Raw genomic sequence first — 22215 nt, 5'->3', positions numbered from 1 at the left:
AAACCTCCTTTCTCAGCACCTTGCAAACCTGCAACCTCTGTCACCTTGAAGAACAAGAGCAGCAGATGCAAGGGGAACACAACCATCTGCAAGTTCCCCTCCAAGCCACACACCATCCTGACATGGAACTATATCACAGTTCCTTCACTGTCGCCAGGTCAAAATCCTGGAACGACCTCCCTAACAGCACATGGACTGCAGAAGTTCATAAAATTAGCTTACCATCACCTTCTCGAGGGCAATTAGGGATGAGTACTAAATGCTGGCCTAGCCAGTGATGCTCACATCCCAACAATGAACTTAAAAAGAAAATCAGCTGAGCAGGTACATGCCGGTGCTTGTGTTCCACATAGGCCACCTGCCATCCCTCTTCATTTAACCCCATCAACAAATCCTATTTCTGTCTCCCTCTTATCTAGCTTCCCCTGAAATTCATCTATACTGTTTACCTTAACTGTTCACGTGGTAGGGACGGGTTCTAACCACTGTCGGGATAAAAAAAAGTCCTCCTGAATTCCTTATTGGATTTAGATTATTTTATATTTATGGGCCCTTAATTTTGGTTTCCCCCACCAGTGGAATCATCTTCTCGACAAATACCCTGTTAAATCCCTTCATCATCTTGAAGCCCTCTGTCAAGTCAGCTCTCAGTCTTCTCTTTTCTATAAAGAAGAGCCCCAGCCTAATTAACCTTTTCTTTGAATCAATGCAATCTACTACATCTAAAGGGGGAGTCTACTTTCTTTTGAAATAAACAGTACTTTACATGACCAGCCTATTCTGCTTCACACTGCAGACTTCAAAAGAGGAAATAGTGAGGTGGGAAGAAGGCAAGAAGTGGCAGACCAGATTGGAAGGTGTGAAAAACAAGCTGAAAGAAAAGGAGAAGGAGCTGGAAACTATGACCAAGCAGATGACCACTCTGAAGGAACTGTATGCAAAGTAAGTCTTAGGTTTGCATGTTATTTCTCTTTGTAACCCATAATGTTTGTTTAACTCTTATTGTGGAATTAGCTGGTAGGATTATATCAAAACGGCCAACATGCATTTTTTTTTGCTTATTCTTTCACAAGACGGGGGCATATCTGGCTAGGCCAGCATTTATTACCCATTCCTAATTGCCCTTGAGAAGGTGGTGGTGAGCCACCTTCTTGAACCGCTGCAGTCCCTGTGGTGTAGGTACACCCACAGTGTTGTTAGGGCGGCGGGGGGTAGGGGTTCCAGAATTTTGACCGAGCGACAATGAAAGAATGGCGATGTAGTTCCAAGTCAGGGTGGTCTGTGGCTTGGAGGGGAACTTGCAGGTGGTGGTGTTCTCATGCATTTACTGCCCTTGTTCTTCTAGGTGGTAGAGGTCATGGGTTTGGAAGGTGCTGTCAACGGAGCCTTGGTGAGTTTCTGCAGTGCAAGAGAGTGGTCACTGTTTTAAGATCTTTTCACGGACGTTGGCAGAGGTGTGTTTTCCAGCATCACAAAGTACAATTTATGTTGATATCACAGACAAAAATTGACACCCATGAGCTGATGCCAGCAGCACACATGATGCTTAACACAGCAGTTCATGGGAAGTGGAGAGCCTATGCTGTGTACAGCTCTAGAGGGTTTACACAATGAAGCAGAGCTGGAAGGTTCTCCCATCAAACCCCACTTGCAAAATTGGCCAATATAGTTGCGTTCGAAAATTTAGACAGAAGTCTAGTTGTTTGTCTGAACTGTTACCCTCTCCTACAAGCAGAATTTCAGGTGGCGCCAAAGGTGGGAACTTATTACAGATACTCTGTATTTATTATTCAGTAATACATCTTACTTTTCTAGCCATTTTATTTTACTTCAGACTATAGCAAGCCTAGGCTTTGACCATTGTAAGTAGACCTATATACGGTACACGAAAAACAAAATATCTGAAATCCAAAACGCAATTGGCCCTGAGGGTTTCACATAAAGGGAACCATAAAACACACACATCATTAAATGCAATTAATTTTTCTTAATGACTAAAATGAAGCTAATTGAGAGAAATATAAATTTAAATTGCCTTATCCCCAGTCAATTAACAAATACACATTTTTAAATAGATAGTGGTGTTGGAGAGACTTCAGAAATGTATTACACAGTGCCATGTACTGATCATGACATACACTATACTGTGACAGTTGAAATAGAAAAATTGAATTGGAAACGTTGATAGAAAAACATGTTCGACAATTGTCACAACAGGAAGTAAGTTAGCAGACTGGAAATGCACCCTGTACATTGTTTTTATTAACATTGGGATATTAACATTGTGTTCAATGGCAGGGTTGACCAGGAAAAGGCATTTTTACAGAAGAAACTGAAAGCTCGTGGAATTACAGCCGACCAAGTAATAGGCGTCAGAACCATGGAATGCGACAGAGAGATTGAAGATTTAAGGAGAAAGAATACAGAGCTGCAGGATCAGATTGCAAGCATGAGGTGGGTCATAAGACACATTGCCTTTCAAGCTGTGTTCCAAAAGAATACCTTCTAATTATGTTCTCCCTAAGTTTTCATTGTCATTCTGTTTTCCTTTAATACTTCTAATTACAGATTTGATACCAGATTCTTATTAGTCAGTTTGTAAATGAATATTTTGGTGTTCATTCTGTATGCTGTGAGTAGAAATGAAAGCAGAAAGACTTACATTTATATAGCACCTTTCACGACCATCCCAAACTGCTTTAGAGCCAATAAAGTGCAGTCACTGTTGTAATGTAGGAAAATGCTGCATTTACTTGGTTGAAAATTCACATCCTTTCCGCCTGGTACCGACCATAACTCCAGCAGGGGGATCTTAAATTAGGCTGGGTCATGGACTGTCTCTGTTGTTTTCATTCGGCCCTGTAGGGGCCTGAACTTTCACCAGCCCCAAATAAGTTCAGTGACGTTGAATGGCATTTCGGCGAGGGGTGGACATTGTCAGGTTGGGAGATTCCCTGTCCTTTGCCTCTCAGGAAGTGGAAACATGAGTATTGGATCATCAAAGGGTGGAATTGGGGCCCACCTGAGCATTCAAGCCTGGATAATGATCCGGAGCTGGACATCACTCCCATCACATGCACACACACAAACACACATACAGAGGAAGAAGAAACTAACAGGTATATTTCAGTCATCTTTGAAATGTGGACCAAAGAAGCACTTCTGTCTTCTATTCAAGGAGATGATGGTGGCACCACTAAGCCAACCAGTTGCCCTAGTAATGCAGGCACCCACCCATTTTATTTAAATTAAATGCCTTTCTCAAACAAGAACATCAACCTACACTATGCAACCTTTGCTCATAATTGAACCCTTTAAGCCCCTTCTTAGAAATATGTTACTTCCTAATAAAACACATTCAAATGTGTTACAAATTCTCCCTCATCATGTGCATATTCTACTACAGAAATAAGGACATGCAATATTCTTTTATTCTTTCATGGGATGTGGGCATCGTTGGCAAGGCTACCATTTATTGCCCATCCCTAATTGCCCTTCAGAAGGTGGTGGTGAGTTGCCTTTTTGAACCACTGCAGTCTCTGTTGTGTAGGTACACCCACAGTGCTGTTAGGGAGGGTGATACAGGATTTTGACCCAGCGACAATGAGGATATATTTCCAGTTCAAGATGGTGTGTGACTTGGAGGAGAACTTACAGGTAATTGTGTTCACATACATCTGCTGCCCTTGTTCTTCGGGTGGCAGAGTTCAAGGAGCCTTGACTAGTTGCTGCAGTGCATCTTGTAGATGCTACGCACTGCTGTCACTGTACATTGGTGATGGACAGAATGAATGTTTGAACTGGTGGTTGGGATGTCAGTCAAGAGGGTTGCTATGCTCAGGATGCTGTCAAGCTTCTTGAGTGTTGTTGGAGCTGCACACATCCAGACAAGTGGAGAGTATTCCATCACACTCCTGACTTCTGCCTTGTAGATGGTGGACAGAATTTGGGGAGTCAGGAGGTGAGTTGCTCGCCACAGGATTCCCAGTCTTTGACCTCCTTTTGTAGCCACAGTATTTATGCAGCTGATCCAGTTAAGTTTCTGATCAATGGTGACCTCCCCTCCCCCCCCCCCCCCCCCCCCCCACCGAGGATGTCGATGATGGGGGATTCAATGGCAGCGATCCAACTGAAAATCAGGGAGAACTGGTTAGATTCTCCCTCGATGGGGATGGTTATGTCTTGTGTGGTCTGAATGTTACTTACCATTTATCAGCCAAAGTCTGAATGTTGTCCAGGTCTTTTCAGAGTTTTATTATCTTTAGGTGAGAGAAGATGTTGGGGTGGATTTAATGCAGCCTGTTGGGGAGGGAGCCATGGTAGCCAGTCCCACAAAATTGTGGGAGAGGCTCGATATTAATCTCTCACCAGCGGCAGAAACACCCCTGATTAAGTCAAAGGGCGGAAGGCGCTGACCCAAGATTCCTAGCAGCCAGTATCAGGATGCCCGTTAGGCTCTTTAATGAGCCAAATGACACCCATATTCCTGAGCCCATCGCAATGGGAGCCGTGTGGCTTTCCCACACCCTCAGAAGATGGCCCAGCTAACCCTGTCAAGTTTACCAGTAACCTTCTGGGGTGGGGTTCCTCATTGTCAAGCTCTCTGTACCTCATCAAGGGACCCAGCATCGGGAAGGAGGACCGGTGGCCAAGACCCCTGTCGGCCCAGCAGAATCCCGGCTGTAATTGCAGTTTAAATATCTTTCATTCCATCTTAATCGAGGTGGATTTGATGTAAGTAATAACATGAAATTGTATTTGATTTTCTTTACGCAGGCAACAGCAAGCTTTACCACGGGATTCAGTGGTGGAAGATTTAACTTTGAAAAATCGTTATCTGCATGAAAAGCTCCAAGCTTTAGAAAAGCAGCTGTCAAAAAGCACATTTTCCAGACCATCAGTATGTATTTGTTTTAATGCTTTAGGAACACTGTAACCAACAGAAATCACAGAATTGAATCATACAGCACGGGAAGAGACCAGTTGGTCCCATTGTGCCTGTGACAGCTCTTTGATAGAGCTACCCAGTTAGTTCCACTCCCCTCAGTCCTTTCCCTTTGAGAGAAGAATAGACATTTATTTGTGTCTTTTCTTGGTCGGGCACTGTTCATCTGAAATAGGGCATATGAAAGAAGACATCGGGCAGGATTTTTCAGTCGGCGTGTGGGGACGGGCCCAACGTGCTGACACGTAAAATGACGCGTGATGACGTCGGGCTTGTGTCATCGCGCAGTCCCGTGATATTTCGTTCAGCGGGCATGCGCCGGAGTCGGGCTGCACACCTGCCGAAATATAAATGACCTATTCAGGCCATTAACAAAGCAATTATCGTAATTGTTAACGCTGCCCGTCCAACCTTGAGGTTGGCGGGCAGGCGAAAAGCCCAAGTGGCCTTTGTGTTTTTTAGGAAACCTCATCCACGAGCAGGATGAGGTTTCCTAAAGCCTTTATTAAAGAAATAAATAAATTTTCATATATATAAAAACATGTCCCATCTCATGTGACACAGTCACATGAGGGGTCATGTTTAAGTAAATGTTTAGACCTTTTATTTAATAATTTTGATATCGATTCAATCTCCCTGAGGCAGCTCCGTGCCTCAGGGAGACTGAAGCGTTCTTTCGCGCGCATGCGTTGGCCTCAACTCTCCCTCCTTCCCCCGCCTGCACAGGTAGCGCTGAGTGCTGTGGCTCCTGTATTACGCTGGGCGGGCCTTAATTGGCCGCCCACTTAAAATGGCGGCGCAGAGCCAATTGCGGGTGGCAATCGGCTATGTGACTGCCCCCGCTCACTCCTGCCGAGCCCATCCGCCTTATGAAAAATTCTGCCCATTATTGAGTGTGACCAAATGTAGTGAAAGCATAGGCTAGGAATCATTCTATCATCAATAGCAGTAGAATCACACTTAACGCTTTTCTACTGATTTAACTGTTTTATTTAAAATGGGTTAACGCCTCTAATGGCAAAATAATGTTCTTGAAACACATTAATCCTTGTCCATTTATACCCCTAAACCCTTGGCTCTGTTTTGAAAATATATTGTGAAGAAAAGTTAAAAAATATCACCCATTTGTTTGAACTTTTCATTTTAAACTTTTTAAGTTCACATCATTTGATGTATCAGCTGAACAAGAAAATAACTGAATAAGTTATCCTGATTGGAAGCACAGGGATAGTTAATTTTAACATGGCATTGTACTTTTTCTCGAGTCTGAAATGTAGAGAGAGCTTTGACTGGATTGGATAAAGAAAGTGTCGTCGATATTTGAACGGGGTTTTTACTGTGTTCACCACATGTTCTAAATGTAAAGTGATTTCTGTATTTCTCCAATAAAAACAGAAAATGCTGGAAAAACCCAGCAGGTCTGGCAGCATCTCTGGAGAGAAACAGAGTTGATGTTTCAAGTCCGTACGACTCTTCTTCACGGACTCAAAACGTTAACTCTGTTTCTCCCTCCATAGATGCTGCCAGACCTGCTGAGGTTTTTTCCAGCATTTTCTGTTTTTATTTCAGATTTCCAGAATCTTTGCTTTTATCTGTATTTCTCCATATCATATTTCATCTGACTCCCTTTCTCTGTCTGTGTGTGTGTGTCTCTCTCTCTCTCATATGTTACCTCTCATAAATTACCTATCTTCTGCTTGTATACAATATACATGTTGTCAATGCAGATTTCAGATCCCCATGAACACATTGAAGCTAAAGGACCTGCAGCCATTGATGTTATCCATGAAATCAGGACTGACAGAAGTATAAAAATGCAAACCAATAAGAAATATTTGAAGAAATCAAGATTGAGTTTGCGAAAGAGTAATCAGATTTGCGACAAGGGAGAAAATACATCTTCAGATGAGACTGGCAAAATTGTTGGCCTGGGCAGTGAAAATGAGAAACATTTCAATGATGGTAGAATGCCTTCAACTTCGAGACCAGAGGATCCATGTATTGAAATCCAGGCAGAGAAGCTTTCAGCAACTCCGACCAGTGATTCAGCTGATGGGGGTAATGTGAATGGAAAACAGCCCTCAGTGGAGAAAAAGACAGAAATAGACCAGGCAGCTGAAAAAGAAGAATCAGAGCAAGGATCTGACGACTTGGGGACTGAGATCAAAAAGTCAGATGTAAATGATTCTCCTTCTGATCCAGCAAGTGATGAGGCGAGCACAAGTAGCAAGAGTGAACCAGGTATTGCAACAGGGGAAGAAGTGGAACAGATAACAGAGGAAGATCCCACAGAAGATCAGGGAGGAGAGGAATATGATAAACTCAGAATCCCTGAAAAGCAGCTTCAGGTTATCCACTCATGAAATCTAACAGAAAGAATGCCCTCTATCCTGCCCCAAGCAGTAGATTTTTTTTTGCTCAGTAGCTAAGCTTTTTGAAAACCTGAAATACAAATAGTGCATATACCCCTCCAAAGTAAATTCCGATCTTAGTTTTACTTAGAAATCCATTCATCCATTACTTTGCTGTTAGATTTATATCTGGGTTTTACTTTAGACAAATCTTTCTATGCAGTACTGCACATGGGGGAAGTGATGTTTCTGAAGAGCTGTTCTATTACTGTACTCTAGACCTCCGGAATTGGATCTGATGCTTCATCTCAGAAGGAGCAAGAACTTCAGAGAGAGAATCTCAATCTGTCTGCCGATAATGTGGAACTGCGGTTTCAACTGGAGCAGGCTAATAAGGACTTGCCACGATTAAAGGTAAGCACACATGAACACACATAGAATTCATGGTAAGAAATGTGGGAATCAGCTGTGGGGCTTTCGAAATTACTTCCAATATCCATCCGCTGAAATTAAGTTAAAATCTTTTTTATTTCTTGGCACAGGCTACAAAGATCAAAGGATTTATTTTTCTGTTGTACTTGTTTAACCTGGTTTAAGTTGAGTTGTCTGTTTCTTACCTTTCCTCAGGATCAAATAGCTACTTTGCAGGAAATGTATCAACTTCTCAAAAAGGAGAAAGCAGAATTGGAAAGAAAACTTGGGAACATCCGAGGGGTAAGCACGATAGTGCTTTTCACGCTCGTTGTGTGTGCTAACTAGTGAGTGTACACTGTCTTCACAAACCCCAGTGTTGATGGTTGGTTGATTAATTAGTTAAAGATACACATGTGATGGCATTATTTGATTAAGGACTGAGAGCACATATAAAGAGAGTCAGCGGAAAGGAGGGGCTTGGTTGCAGATTGGGAGAACCTCCTTGTAAGCCTGCTCCTGGACCTGGCCAAGGTGGCCATTAACAGGTCCTGGCAGTGGCCGATAAAGAGGGTCATACAGCCTGATTGTCTGCCCCTCTTCTGCGGCTATGTTTGTGGCCAGGTGTTGCTGGAGAGGGACACTGCAGTGTCCACTGGTACACTTGAGGCTTCCATGACCAGCGGGGACTGGGGTGCATCATCAGCCCCGGGAATGACGTTTTAATTTGATTATGTAAGTATGCTTTGACATTTTGGTTTTGGTTACAGAGCCCTACTGTCACCCCCTTTTATTTGTTTATTTTATTGATCATTTCTTTTATTGCAAGAGTATATAAAGAGAGTCGGCTGAAGAGGGCAGGGGGCATGTAGATTGGGAGGACCTTCTCATTGGTCTGCTCCTGGGCCTGGTTAAGGTGACTATTAAGCGATCCAGGCAGCAGGCGGTTGAGGGGGTCGTCCAGCCTGACTGTCTGCCCGTCTTCCATGGCTATGTTCACTCCCGGGTGTCCCTGGAGAGGGAGCACGTGGTGTCCACTGGGTATGTTTGAAGCCTTCCACAACCAGTGGATGCCACAGGGGCTGGACTGCATCATCAGCCCCAGGAACATTATTTTAATTTGGTAAGTTTCCTTTGCAGTTTTTGTTTTAGTTGAAGTCCTCTTTAATTAATTAATAAGTTTATTTGATTCACTCAAAAGAGTGTAAAGAGAGTCAGCTGGAACACTGGGTTAGTAGTTGGGAGGCAGAGATCTATAGTGCTGCATCCTGTGAATAAACCTACTAAAAAGGCAAAAAACCTGCCTTCTTTTGTACTTCACCTTCTGGCTTGGATCCATTTAACCCCCAACACATCTTTTTCATCCACTGGTCTTTTTTAATAACTTTTAAGTAATTCACAGAATCATGCAACCCTGAAGGAGACGTAAAAATACAGAAATGTTCACTCATCTACCTATCCAAGTCTAGACAATACTGTAAAACTGGCGAACTTTACAAGAAATACTTTCTCACTCGATCTCCACAATTGCTTCCAGTCTCCTGAATTATTCTGTACAATTAACATTTTTTGTCAGAATTGTCTGATTTTTAAAAAAAATTAGGTATAGCTCAGTCTCTATCAAAGTAAAGCAATCTTTAATGAAGGCGTTTGCAGTGAATGTGAGGGTTGAGGGGGGGGTCAGGGTTAAAAGTGTGAAACACATTTTGTTGCCTGCAAATCTAGATAAATGAAATGAAGTCTTTTTCCTGTGAGAACATTGAGGGAACATCGATATCGAGGCATTGTTTATTCCATTGCTACAGGAAAGGCAACATGTGAGGCTTCATTTATCTGAGGCTGGCTATCTGGGCAACCCATGCTACAGACAGCATACAGTATTCAAGTCAGAGATAAAAACAAAAAACTACTGTGGATGCTGGAAATCCAAACCAAAAACAGAATTACCTGGAAAAACTCAGCAGGTCTGGCAGCATCGGCGGAGAAGAAAAGAGTTGACGTTTCGAGTCCTCATGACCCTCCGTTGAAGGGTCATGAGGACTCGAAACGTCAACTCTTCTCCGCCGATGCTGCCAGACCTGCTGAGTTTTTCCAGGTAATTCTGTTTTTGTTTTACAGTATTCAAGTAACATCTATGGCCAATTAAAAGTATTGAAAAACATATTCCCTGTGTTGCTATCATAGGAGTATGTACGAACATACAGGCAGGAAATTATCATCTGCTCCATCAAGTCAGTCCCACACTCATGATGGCTGGACATCATGACTTAGACAATTCAACCCCCTGAAAAACTGGGAGAAACCTAGGGCCAATAAAGGAAAGAAAGCTCTTTTCCAACCCCTTCATGGAATCAAAACCAGTTCAAGAGATCAGCTGGATGGAATGTTATTTATATGTTAATCTGCTGGCTTGCATATGATGCTATCTCTTTGCATGGTTTAAATACATTTCCCTTGGTCCTCACCAATCTGTCGAACTGAAATAATCTATCATTGTATTTCTAAGCATTATGCGCGGATCTCTGGGCATGTGAAATATACAGTGCGCTAACTTTTACAACAGATCCTGGGAAACTACAGATAATGTGATGTCTTTTTAAAAACGTATAGGCAGGTTAACAGTACAGCATACCCAGAACATTAGGGATTTGAATGGAAATTTAATGCTAAAACTTTAGTGCATTAGAAAGGGAGTGCTACATTGTTGAAGGCGGTGTCTTTCAGATTGTTGTCAAAATTCCACGGCATTATTCAAACAAGAGCAGGGGATTCTCCCAGCATCCTGGCCAATATTATTCCTCAAGTAACATAAACCGAAATTGTTCATTTAGCTCATTAGTGTTTGCAGGACCTTGCTGTGCGCAAATCAGCAGCCATGTTTGTTTATGCCAAAAAGAATTTTGAGACAATTTGAGGAAGTAAAAGGGGCTACATAAGTGTATGTTGTTTATTGAAACCATTGTGCAGTGAGAGAAATCATTGCAGTTTGAGTTGTTGAAGGTGGTGCCCTGATGTGAGTCTGTATCTGTCTGTTTCAACTATAGGTCCTTGTTTAGGGGGTGCCAATTCTGGGGAGAAGATTATTTCTGTCTTTGGAACTTTTAAAAATTATTAAGAGGCTCCTTTTTTAACTCAATCACTGACTGACATAGACTGTTATTATATCCTAACTTATTGTTTGATAGTCTGGGCGCAGTGGAAAGACAGTGCCTGAATTAGAAAAAACAATAGGCTTGATGAAGAAGGTCGTGGAGAGAGTGCAGCGGGAGAACGAGGAGCTGAAGAAAGCTCCAGGAGTGGTATCCAGTGAGAAACGAATCTGCCTTGAAAAGGAAAACGAAAAGCTTAAGGTTTGTTTTAACATTACAAAGTCTTTTTGTTTTAACTTATAGATAAACAACAGCCTGCGAGACTTGTAGAAACAGTTTCTCCTCCAGCCTAGGTAGTGGAGGTAAAAATTACCACCAAGAAACAGTGGACAGCTATTATGGTTCCAAATGGTGTCAAAAGTTGTAGAGAGCACATTGGTTAGACCACACCTAGATTACTGTGTGCAGATCTGGTTACTATATTATAGAAAGGATATGGAGGAGAGAGAGTGCGGGGAAGATTTACAAGGATGATACCAGAATTACAAGGGTATACATATCAAGAAAGGATTGACAGGCTGGGTCTCTTCCCTCTTGGGATAAAAGAAGGCTGAGAGGTGAAGGTCTTCAAAATTCTGAAAAGTTTTGACAGGGCGGATATGAGAGAATGTTTCCCTTTGTGGGGAAGAGCAGAACTTGAGGCCATCAGTTATAAGATAGTCACCACGAAATCCAATAGGGAATTCAGAAGAAACCTCTTTGCCCAAAGAGTGGCGAGAATGTAGAACTCAGTACCACAGGGAGTGGTTGAAGCGAATAGTCACTGCGTTTAAGAAGAAGCTGGAGAAATATATGAGGGAGAAGGGAATAGATGGTTACAATCATGGATTTAGATGAGAAAAGATGGGAGGAAGCTCAGTAGAGCATAAAAACTGGCATGGACTGATTAGGCTGAATGGCCTGTTTCTGCATTGTATCGGGGGAGGCAATGGTGTAGTGGTATTGCTGCTGGACTAGCAATCCACTGGGGACCCGGGTTCAAATCCCGCCACAGCAGATGGTGGAATTTGAATTCAATAGAAATCTGAATTAAAAGTCTAATGATGGAACCTTTGTCAATTGTTGTAAAATCCACCTGGTTCACTAATGGAAATCTGTCCTCCTTTCCTGGTCTGGCCTCCAGACCCGCAGCAATGTGTTTGCCTCTGAAATGTCCTAGCAAGCCACTCAGTTGTAACAAAAAAGGAATGAAACCGGATGGACCACCCGGCATCGACCTAGGCACCAGAAATAACAACGGCAAACTCAGCCCTGTCGACCGTGCAAAGTCCTCCTTACTAACATCTGGGGCTAGTGCCAAAATTGGGAGAGCAACAGCCAGACATAGTCATCCTCACGGAATCATACCTTACAGATAATGTCCCAGACACTACCATCACCATCCCTGGGTATGTCCTGTCCCATCGGCAGGACAGGCCCAGCAAAGGTAGCAGCACAGTGGTACACAGCGGGAGGGAGTTGCCCTGGGAGTCCTCAACTTCGACTCCGGACCCCATGAAGTCTCATGGCATCAGGCCAAACATGGGCAAGGAAACCTGCTGATTACCACGTATCACCCTCCCTCAGCTGATGAATCAGTGCTCCTCCATGTGGAACACCACTAGGAGGAAGCACTGAGGGTGGCAAGGGCGCAGAACGTACTCTGGGTGGGGGACTTCGATGTTCATCACCAAGAGTGGCTCAGTAGCACCACTACTGACCGAGCTGGCCGAGCCCTAAATGACAAAGCTGCTAGACTGGGTTTGCGGCAGGTGGTGAGGGAACCAACAAAAGTGAAAAACATACTTGACCTCAACCTCACCAACCTGCCTGCCGCAGACGCATCTGTCCATGGCCGTATTGGTAGGAGTGACCACCTCACAGTCTAAGTCCCGCCTTCACATTGAGGATACCCTCTTATCAGTTGTAACAAAAAAGAAATGAAACCAGATGGACCACCTGGCATTGACCTAGGCACTGGAAATGACAAAGGCAAACTCAGCCCTGTGTGGCACCACCACCGTGCTAAATGGGATAGATTTTGAACAGATCTAGCAACTGGGCATCCATGAGCAGCAGCAGAATTGTACTCGAACACAATCTGTAACCTCATGGCCCGGCATATCCCCCACCCTAATATTACTATCAAGCCAGGGGAACAACCCTGGTTCAATGAAGAGTGCAGGAGCGCATGCCAGGAGCAGCATCAGGCATACCTAAAACTGAGGTGTCAACCTGGTGAAGCTACAACACAGGACTACTTGCATGCCAAACAGCATAAACAGCAAGTGATTAACAGGGCTAAGCAATCCCACAACCAACAGATCAGATCTAAGCTCTGCAGTCCTGCCACATCCAGTCGGGAATGGCGGTGAACAATTAAACAACTCACTGGAGGAGGAGGCTCCACAGATATCCCCATCCTCAATGATGGAGGAGCCCAGCACATCAGTGCAAAAGATAAGACTGAAGCATTTGCTACAATCTTCAGCCAGAAGTGGCAAGTGGATGATCCATCTCGGCCTCCTCCGGAGGTCCCCAGCAGCGCAGATGCCAGTCTTTAGACAATTCGATTCACTCCATGTGATATCAAGAAATGACTGAAGGCACTGCAAAGGCTATGGGCCCTGTCAATATTCTGGAAATAGTACTGAAGACTTGTGCTCCAGAACTTGCCGCGCCCCTAGTCAAGCTGTTCCAAGATGTTCAATACTGACATCTACCCGGCTATGTGGAAAATTGCCCAGGTATGTCTTGTACACAAAAAGGAGGACAAATCCAGCCCAGCCAATTACCACCCCAGCAGTTTGCTCTCAATCATCAGTGAAGTAATGGAAGGGGTCATCAACAGTGCTACCAAGTGGTACTTGCTTAGCAATAACCTGCTGACGCCCAGTTTGGGTTCCACCAGGGCCACTCAGCTCCTGATCTCATTGCAGCCTTGGTTCAAACATGAACAATAGACCTGAGCTCCCGAGATGAGGTGAGAGTGACTGCCCTTGACATCAAGGCAGCATTTGACTGAGTGTGGCATCAAGGAGCCCTAGCAAAACTGGCATCAATGCAAATCAGGAGGAAAATTCTCCTCTGGTTGGAATCATACCTAGCACAAGGAAGATGGTTGTGGTTGTTGGAGATCAGTCGTCTAAGCTCCAGGACATCACTGCAGGAGTTCCTCAGGATAGTGTCCTCGGCCCAACAATCTTCAGCTGCTTCATCAATGACCTTCCTTCCATCATAAAGTCAGAAGTGGGGATCTTCGCTGATGGTTTCACAATGTTCAGCACTATTCACAACTACTCAGATACTGAAGCAGTCCATGTCCAAATGCAGCAACACCTGGACAATATCCAGGCTTGAGCTAACAAGTGGCAATAACATTCGCGCCACACAAGTGTCAGGCAATGACCATCTCTAACAAGGGAGAATCTATCCATTGCCCTTTGACATTCAATGACATCGCTGAATCCCCCACTATCAACATCCTAGGGGTTACCATTGACCAGAAACTGAACTGGACTAGCCATATAAATACCCAAGCTACAAGAGCAGGTCAGGGGCTAGGAATCCTGTGATGAGTAACTCATCCTGACTCCCCAAAGCTTGTCCACTGGATACTGCAAAGACTCTGGGCCCTATCAATATTCTGGCAACAGTACTGAAGACTTGTGCTCCAGAACTTGCTGTGCCCCTATCCAAGCTGTTCCTGTACAGCTACAATACTAACATCTACCCGGCTATGTGGAAAATTGCCCAGGTATGTCCTGTACACAAAAAACAGGACAAATCCAACCTGGCCAATTACCGCCCCATCAGTCTACTCTCCATCATCAGTAAAGTAATGGAAGGGGTCATCAAGTGTGCTATGAAGTAGCACCTGCTTAGCAGTAACCTGCTCACTGACGCCCAGTTTGGGTTCTGCCAGGGCCACTCCACTCCTGACCTCATTGCAGCCTTGGTTCAAACAAGTCGCAAGGCACAAGTCAGGAGTGTGATGGAATACTCCCCATTTGCTTGGATGAGTGCAGCTCCAAAAACACGCAAGAAGCTTGACACCATCCAGGACAAAGCAGCCTGCTTGATTGGCACCACATCCACAAACATTCACTCCCTCCACCACTGACGCACAGTAGCAGCAGTGTGTACCATCTACAAGATGCACTGCAGAAATTCACCAAGGCTTCTTCGACAGCACCTTCCAAAGCCACGACCACTATCATCTAGAAGGACAAGGGCAGCAGATGGATGGGAACACCACCACCTGGAAGTTCCCCTCCAAGTCATTCACCATCCAGACTTGGAAATATATCGCCATTCCTTCACTGTGACTGGGTCAAAATCCTGGAACTCCCTTCCTAACAACACTGTGGGTGTACCTACACCTTATGGACTGCAGCGGTTCAAGAAGGCAGCTTACCACAAGCTTCTCAAGGGCAACTAGGGATGGGCAATAAATACTGGTCTAGCCAGTGAAGCCCACATCCCGTGAATGAATAAAAAATATATATTGTATGTAATCCTTAGCACCTCTCTAATTTGGGAACAGTAAGTGTGATGGAGTGATAGATCTAATATTATTAAGACACAGTGTCATTGCACATTTATTTTCCTTTATAAATGTCAGCCTTTTCTCAGTAGTAGCCTGGGTCTGAGGCAGAAAGTCATGTGTTCAATCTCCACTGGAAACCTGAGCACAAATCTAGGCCAGTACATGACTGAGGGCGTGCAATACTGTAGAAGGTCCTTCTTTAGGGTCAGAAGTTAAACTAAGGCCCTGTCTGCCCATTCAGGTGGATGTAAAAGATCCCAAATCATGTTTCAAAATAGAGCAGAGGTGTTCTCCATGTTGTCCTGGCCAATACTTAACCCTCAGCCAGCATGATGGAAAACAGATTATCTGGTCATTAACACATTGTTATTTGGACTTTTCTGTGCTATGTTTTCATGATTACAGCAGTGATTATACTTCAAAAAGTCCTTAATTAACTGAGAGGATCTTTGGGACATCCTGAGGTTGTGAAATACGCTTTTTAAATGCAAGTTCGTTCTTTTTAAAACCGGGTTTCAAAGGGTCGATCTCAAAAGTAGCACATTTTTGGTATCTCTTTAGATGGGACAGTAAATGTGATCAATTGATTTGTCTAAACAGTATTGAGATGCAGTATCAGCCCACATGTATTTTCCAATATAAAATCAATACTGAACTCAGCTCATTGTGCTCCAAGGGTTTTGCACTGAATTAACATTTTTGGTAGCAACTAATAAAACATCCCAGATTTACTCCCAGTAACTCCCAGACCAGTGTATATCGAGTGTGTAGTGCCTCCCATAAAGGATAACCTAGAATTTCAGCTTTGCATGTTTTTGACATCACTGTTACAGCAGCGCAGGTCAGAGGATCTGGAATAATATTTCACACCGCTAGCTAATTTGACGGAATCAAGACCTTCACGTCAAGAGCAAGATACAATTTATTGCCTTACTTTGTTTCAGTCAGAACTCGAGAAATTGAAGATGCAGATGGGCGGGCAGTTGAGCTTACGTTATGAGTCCAAAACAAAAGGTGTGGAAAAGATCTTGGCTGAAAATGAACGATTGCGAAAGGAACTCAAAAAGGTAAAGCCACTCGCTCAATAGCGAGAGTCGCCTTCTCTGTAAGTTTAGTTATAACTCTGTTAAGTGTCACTGTTTTTAACGTTAGTATTTGTTCATTTTTTGCCTTCAACACTGAAGGCGGGCACACAGCCCAATTCAAAGATGACAATATTCTCGTTGCGATGTGAAGGGGGCCTTGAAATGCCACCGAACGCACCTGGGCAATGGACTCCTCAATGTTCCCTGACCTTGTTGCCTGGGGAGACACTGCAGCCTGCTCAGAGCCTCCCACCTCTCAACTCAACTCACCAGTGAAGTGGACTGGGATTTTCTGAGCGCTTTGTAGTAAAAGCAGATAATGCTGGAAATATTCAGCAAGTCAGGCAGCATCTATGGAGAGAGAAAGAGTGTTGTTTTTTGCTGCATGTCAGGCCCCAAATGAAGATTCTTTGCACGTGTCATTATTGTACATTTACACTGTATTCTAGCAAATCAAAATTTACACTAGATAATAAAGCCAAAGCGAAATACTGCAGATGCTGAAAATTGGAAATAAAAGCAGTAAATGCTGGAAAGCAACCAGCGGGGTCAGGCAGCATCTGTGCAGACAGAAGCACTTTAGGTTAGTGATCTTTCATCAGAACTGGCAGATGTTCGAGATGAGCAACAAGTGAAAGTTCATTGAACTGTAATGCTAGCTCTGTTTCTCTTTTCAGAGATGCAGCCGGACCTGCTGAGTATTTCTAGTGTTTTTTGGTTTTGATTGTATCACATAATTTCTCTCTCGAAAATGTTACAATGCAATTCTTGATGACCCACAGGGTGACCACAGATGGAGTTGAGATTTTTTTTTTCTGCTGAATATTTGTTTTGTGACAGGAAGGTGACTGTGCTGAGAAACTGCGAATTGCTAAAAGCAACCTGGAGATTATGAATGAGAAGCTAAGCGTGCAGTTGGAAGAGACCAGTAAACGATTAAGCTTTGCAGAGAGTAGGGGTCCACAACTTGAGGGTGCAGACAGCAAAAGTTGGAAGTCCATTGTAGTGACAAGGTATCACTTTAATCTCTGATATATAAAGCATAGAAGCCTGCTAGGCTGATGCCAAAATATTGGTACTCAGGGTAGATATTGATGCGCTGGGACAAAATGCAAACCTTACTGAGCATTTGATAGCAACATTTAAGAGTGGTGTATTATCTTGAAAGTTTAGGCACTATTTATTTTATGGATTAATTTTTTTTCCTCAACTGGTCTGGGTAATGCAGAGGTTAGATAGATTATTGACCAACAAGGGAGTCAAAGGGTATTAGGGGAGATGGCAGGAAAATGAGTTGAGGCTACAATCAGATCAGCCATGATCTTAGCAAATGAAGGAACAGGCTCGAGGGTCTGAATAGCTTACTCCTGTTCCTAATTTGTATGATCTTACCTGTTTTTTATCACCTCTCCCAGGAGATAACATGTCTGGGGTTGGAAGTGTTTGTACCGTGATGCACAAGGCATCACAACTGCACGGGCCGGTAGATCTTTTCCTGTCTGGAATTTTTTGTGTTTAAGAATGTTCACCAAAACGAAAAAAAAAACAACCAATGGTTGGCAGTCAGTGTGATGGGAAATATGGACCTTGCATGTTTACCTAATCTAAACCTGGGTTTTGGAGAAGATTTGACCACATGGGGGTCAGTGTCTGGAGGGCTGCAGGATAGCTGGGGACTTTGCTGTTTTCAGGAGGAGGGAGAATTTGGATTGAGGAAAGTTCTTCTGTTGGACACAGGACTCAAATATTAGGGGACAATTTTTTTTAAAGATGAGGGTGTTAAAAGAAAGGGGGGATAAGGATTCATTTTAATAAAAGAATTTTAGAACAGATTAAACAATGGGATCAATGAATGGAAAGTCATAGTTTAGCTGAATTCTGAATAGCCGAAGGGTCATTTGTCCTAGAAACAGAAGGAAGCTGTTGGGAGGTTTGGAGGGATAGGCTGATTAAACCAATGGTTTTCTTCTGCCCCAAAGCATTATTGTGATTTTCTTTTTTTAAATCATTGCAAAACATGATTTATGATGGATAAATAGATATATACTTAAACTGAAATGAAGTTTAATCCATTTTGGAGACTAGACCAGAATTTGCAATCTCCAAATGGGCAGATTTTGCTGGCTTTTTCCCTGCTTCCGCAATTGTGGATCCTTCCACATACAGTGCTCCTGACAGCGAGTAATCTTCTTGACTGAAAATCCACCATATAAACATGGGAAGGCAACAGTGGGTTTTCCTTGGAAATGATTTTTACTTGGAAACAAATTTACTTAAATAAGCTGAAGGAGCCCAAGGGTTTGCATGTTTTTCCATTTCATTCCTGCAAACCAGTTTAACAGGACTGAAACTCCAAAGGGACTATTCCACTGGCACAAGTGAGGTGGAATGGAACCTTCGGCCAGCTAAATTGTAGGACCTTGATCTCACCCCTGAGTTGTGAGTGTTAGCATGTTTGGGGCAGGTGGGCAAAGACTTTAAGGGCACATCAAACACAGCTTTCAGGAGATGAAGTTCCCTTAAGCATTGCGCTTAGTGGCCACAAGTCCCTTCCTGGGCTGGAGTACAAGTGGCAATGAAGGGCCTTCAGTTCCAGCGGGTATCTTGACTCTGGCAGCACGAGTTAATTGATCCCCCTCCTGCCAGCTCTCTGGTGAGGCCTCTTAAAGGCTGTAAAGGGTAGAGTTTCTGGGGTAACCTGGGAACTGCTCCAGGCGTATCCCATTGATGTGAGTGGAAGTTGCTAAGATTTACCCATAGCTGCTTGCTATTGAAAAATGGCTGGACCAAAAATGTGGAGTGGAATCCCGGGGAAACGTGGTTCCATCCCATTTTCCAGTTTCTGGACATGCAATCTGCCCCAGATCTGCTCGGATCCCAACAGGAATTTTGAGCCCATCTGATTATATTGATCACTTTAGAATTAGCAGCAGTTACTTCATTAACAATTATGCAATCTTACTTCTGACACATTTCAAGTGGCCAGTTGTTCACTTTAACAATGATGACATTTTTAAAAGTAAACTGCATACATTAACAAGATGGCTTGTTTAAACTGCAACCTTGTCAACTTTAGTAGCAATCGGGGAGTCGCTTACATTATTACAAAGACGATGAGTAATTCATTCCTTCATGCTTTAAAGAATGTATGAGAGTAAAATAAAGGAGATGGAGACAGACTTTACAAAAAAGAATCAAAACCTCACCGATCTTAGACAGCTGCTGAGAGAATCGACTGATAATGAGCAAAAATTGGCAAAACAAATAGGAGATCTGGAGGAACAGGTGAGAGAAGAATTGTGAGACCGTTTCAGTTCTAGTAGTGTGTGAACCCATAGAATCTTACAATACATAAGGAGGCCATTTGGCCCGTTGTAGCTATGATAGCTCTTTGCAAGAGCAATTCAATTAGTTCCGCTCCCTGCTTTTTCCTCATAGCCCTGCAATTTTCTCTGCTTCAGATCTTTATCCAATTCCTTGCCATAACTTACCAATATTAAATTCCTCTCTGTGCTAATCTAATATCATTGTTCACCTGGGTCAAATATAAAGAATGAATGAACTTTATTTTGTATGATGCCTTATCATGCCCTCAGGGCTTCCCAATAAACTAAAGTCAGTGTATCTTTTTCTTCTGTTTTATGTAAGTAAATGTAGCAGCTAATTTGCAGACATCAAAGTTCCACAAACAGCAAATGAATGATTGGATAACCCATTTATGTTGGTGTTGATTAAGGGAGAAATGTTGACCAAAGCAAAGGAAGAACTCCTTTGCTCCTTTTTGGATAGTGCCAGGGTTAGATATATCTATATATATATATCTATATCTATATATATGTGTATGTATGCATATATATAATATATATATATTTGTCTGAGCATAAATAGAACTGACAAGGCCTTAATTTAACAGCCCATCCAAAACACGGTATCCCCAACAATGCAGCACTTCCTCAGTACTGCACTGACATGTCAGCGTGGATTATATACTCCAGTCTGTAGTGGTTAAGTGCACAACTTCTACCTCAGAGGTGAGAGTACTGTCATAGCGCTCTCTAACAAAAATGCAAACGATAGAAAAATTCTGTGGAAGTTTCATATTATTAATGATTTGCATGTTATATTTTAAATCAGTTAGCACCTGTATTGTAAAAGTACAAAGAGGACTTTAGCGCCAATATGTTCATTGTGAAGTGGAAACTTCACTGGTTGGAATATTTATCTGTGGTACCTTTAGCTGTAAGACCATTGGTCTCAGTCACATTTCTATTTTTGAAAGTTAAGTCCACTAAAAGAAAGTCTGATAGCGACAATATTTTCCCCAGACTTTTCACGGTACTAAGTTCCTGTTGAACATGACCTAAGTTTGCTTTCTCATTGTGCTTTAAACTGCATTGCATCTCAATGATTTGAGACATAAAGATCTCTAATAAAAAAGGACCTCATGCAGCAGAAAATTAGCTCAGTTGTAGCACTGCCACTGTCAAGTTTGTACTAGCAATTGCTGTTAGGAGCATAATAAGTTACAGAAATGGTGAGCAACATGCTTAGAACAATCCAGGTGGTCATCCTGAAACAAGCAAGAGTTAAAATGAATTGTGCACAAGGAATAGAATACATGTAGAATATATTACAAGTCTTAATGAATGCATGCATTTTATGTTCACAAAACCCTAATTTCCTTTGTCAAGAATGTGCCCATTGTTTTAATATTCATTCACGGGATGTGGGCGTTGTTGGCTGGGCCAGGATTTATTGCCCATCCCTAGTTGCCCTTGAGAAGGTGGTGGTGAGCTGCCTTCGTGAACCACTGTAGCCCATTTAAACCTGTCATTATTGTCACACAAAAAAGTGCTATAGCTATCTGGCATGGTAAATGGAGAACCATTCACAACAGTGCCACTGTGTAGAGCATGTTCTTTGTAGCACTCCGGCACCTCTAGTGGTCTCAGGACTTTGAATTACAAAAATAAAGAGAAACTCCTCTGTTCCAAACATCTTTGCTTCCCAAGAATCAGTTCTTTGGTGGCTTCCTAATTGCCTGCCGACACTCATAGCTGGCTAATAACCTTCTGGGGAAAGGAGTGAAATGTTTCAACGGGGAGAGAAGAAAATGAGGCATAATTAAATGGAAGTTAAAACATGATCTCTGCAATATTAGTTGTCAATCAAAAGTTTCCTTCTCTTCTGCACAATATTTTGGATCAATATTAATAATGGAAATGTTTGGTTTAAAGATCCCACTTGTTTAGGAATTTACTTTCCAAAAATGAATTGAATCTTGTACGGTGATTTGGATTAACAAAGTCAGTTGCAAAGAGGATTGAATGCGCTCTGGATTAGCGAGCAGCCTTTGAGTTAATACAGTCTGGGTTTTGATTCCTGTCCATAATCAGCCAGTTATTCATGTTTCAGAAATGAATACAAGCTTAAGAGTGCAAAGAATACGTCAGCAAATTAGCAACAGCCTGTTCCCTTAGTTTCAATGATATTGTTGTATTCATTAGAGATGTAAAAGTTGTGGGCAGGACCATTTTGATTGATGTTGCATTTTGCTTCTCTACTTCAGATTGAGGTCCTTAAGCATTTCCCTGAAGAAGCTAAAACAGAGCCAGGCCTGACCAGAGAACTCCAGTTACTAAGGTATGTACCGCAGTGATTCTGAAAATGGGCAACTTAACTTGGGACCTGAAGCAATCATGATTTTAATGTAGCTGATGCACATATTGTACATGTATGTATCCAG

General features: G+C 42.8%; 1 protein-coding gene across 4 annotated transcripts in view; it reads left to right on the top strand.

Annotated features, from left to right (window-relative positions):
* Positions 1-22215, top strand: part of cep290 (centrosomal protein 290) — a 126416-nt gene that overhangs the window by 98522 nt on the left and 5679 nt on the right. For 2 of the 4 annotated variants that reach the window (XM_078567760.1, XM_078567759.1), the window contains 10 exons: positions 797-942; positions 2299-2454; positions 4777-4900; positions 7576-7710; positions 7924-8010; positions 10893-11057; positions 16329-16451; positions 17310-17482; positions 19613-19754; positions 22039-22112. In XM_078567760.1, coding sequence (XP_078423886.1) covers positions 797-942; positions 2299-2454; positions 4777-4900; positions 7576-7710; positions 7924-8010; positions 10893-11057; positions 16329-16451; positions 17310-17482; positions 19613-19754; positions 22039-22112 — 1325 coding nt within the window. Of the gene's footprint in view, positions 1-796; positions 943-2298; positions 2455-4776; positions 4901-6672; positions 7414-7575; positions 7711-7923; positions 8011-10892; positions 11058-16328; positions 16452-17309; positions 17483-19612; positions 19755-22038; positions 22113-22215 lie in introns of those variants that run through there. The other 2 variants (XM_078567761.1, XM_078567762.1) reach the window with 2 other exon arrangements.

This window comes from Cetorhinus maximus, chromosome 22 (assembly GCF_964194155.1).
Source record: "Cetorhinus maximus chromosome 22, sCetMax3.hap1.1, whole genome shotgun sequence".
Taxonomy (NCBI): Eukaryota; Metazoa; Chordata; class Chondrichthyes; order Lamniformes; family Cetorhinidae; genus Cetorhinus; species Cetorhinus maximus.
This window is presented reverse-complemented; position numbering and strand designations above follow the sequence as displayed.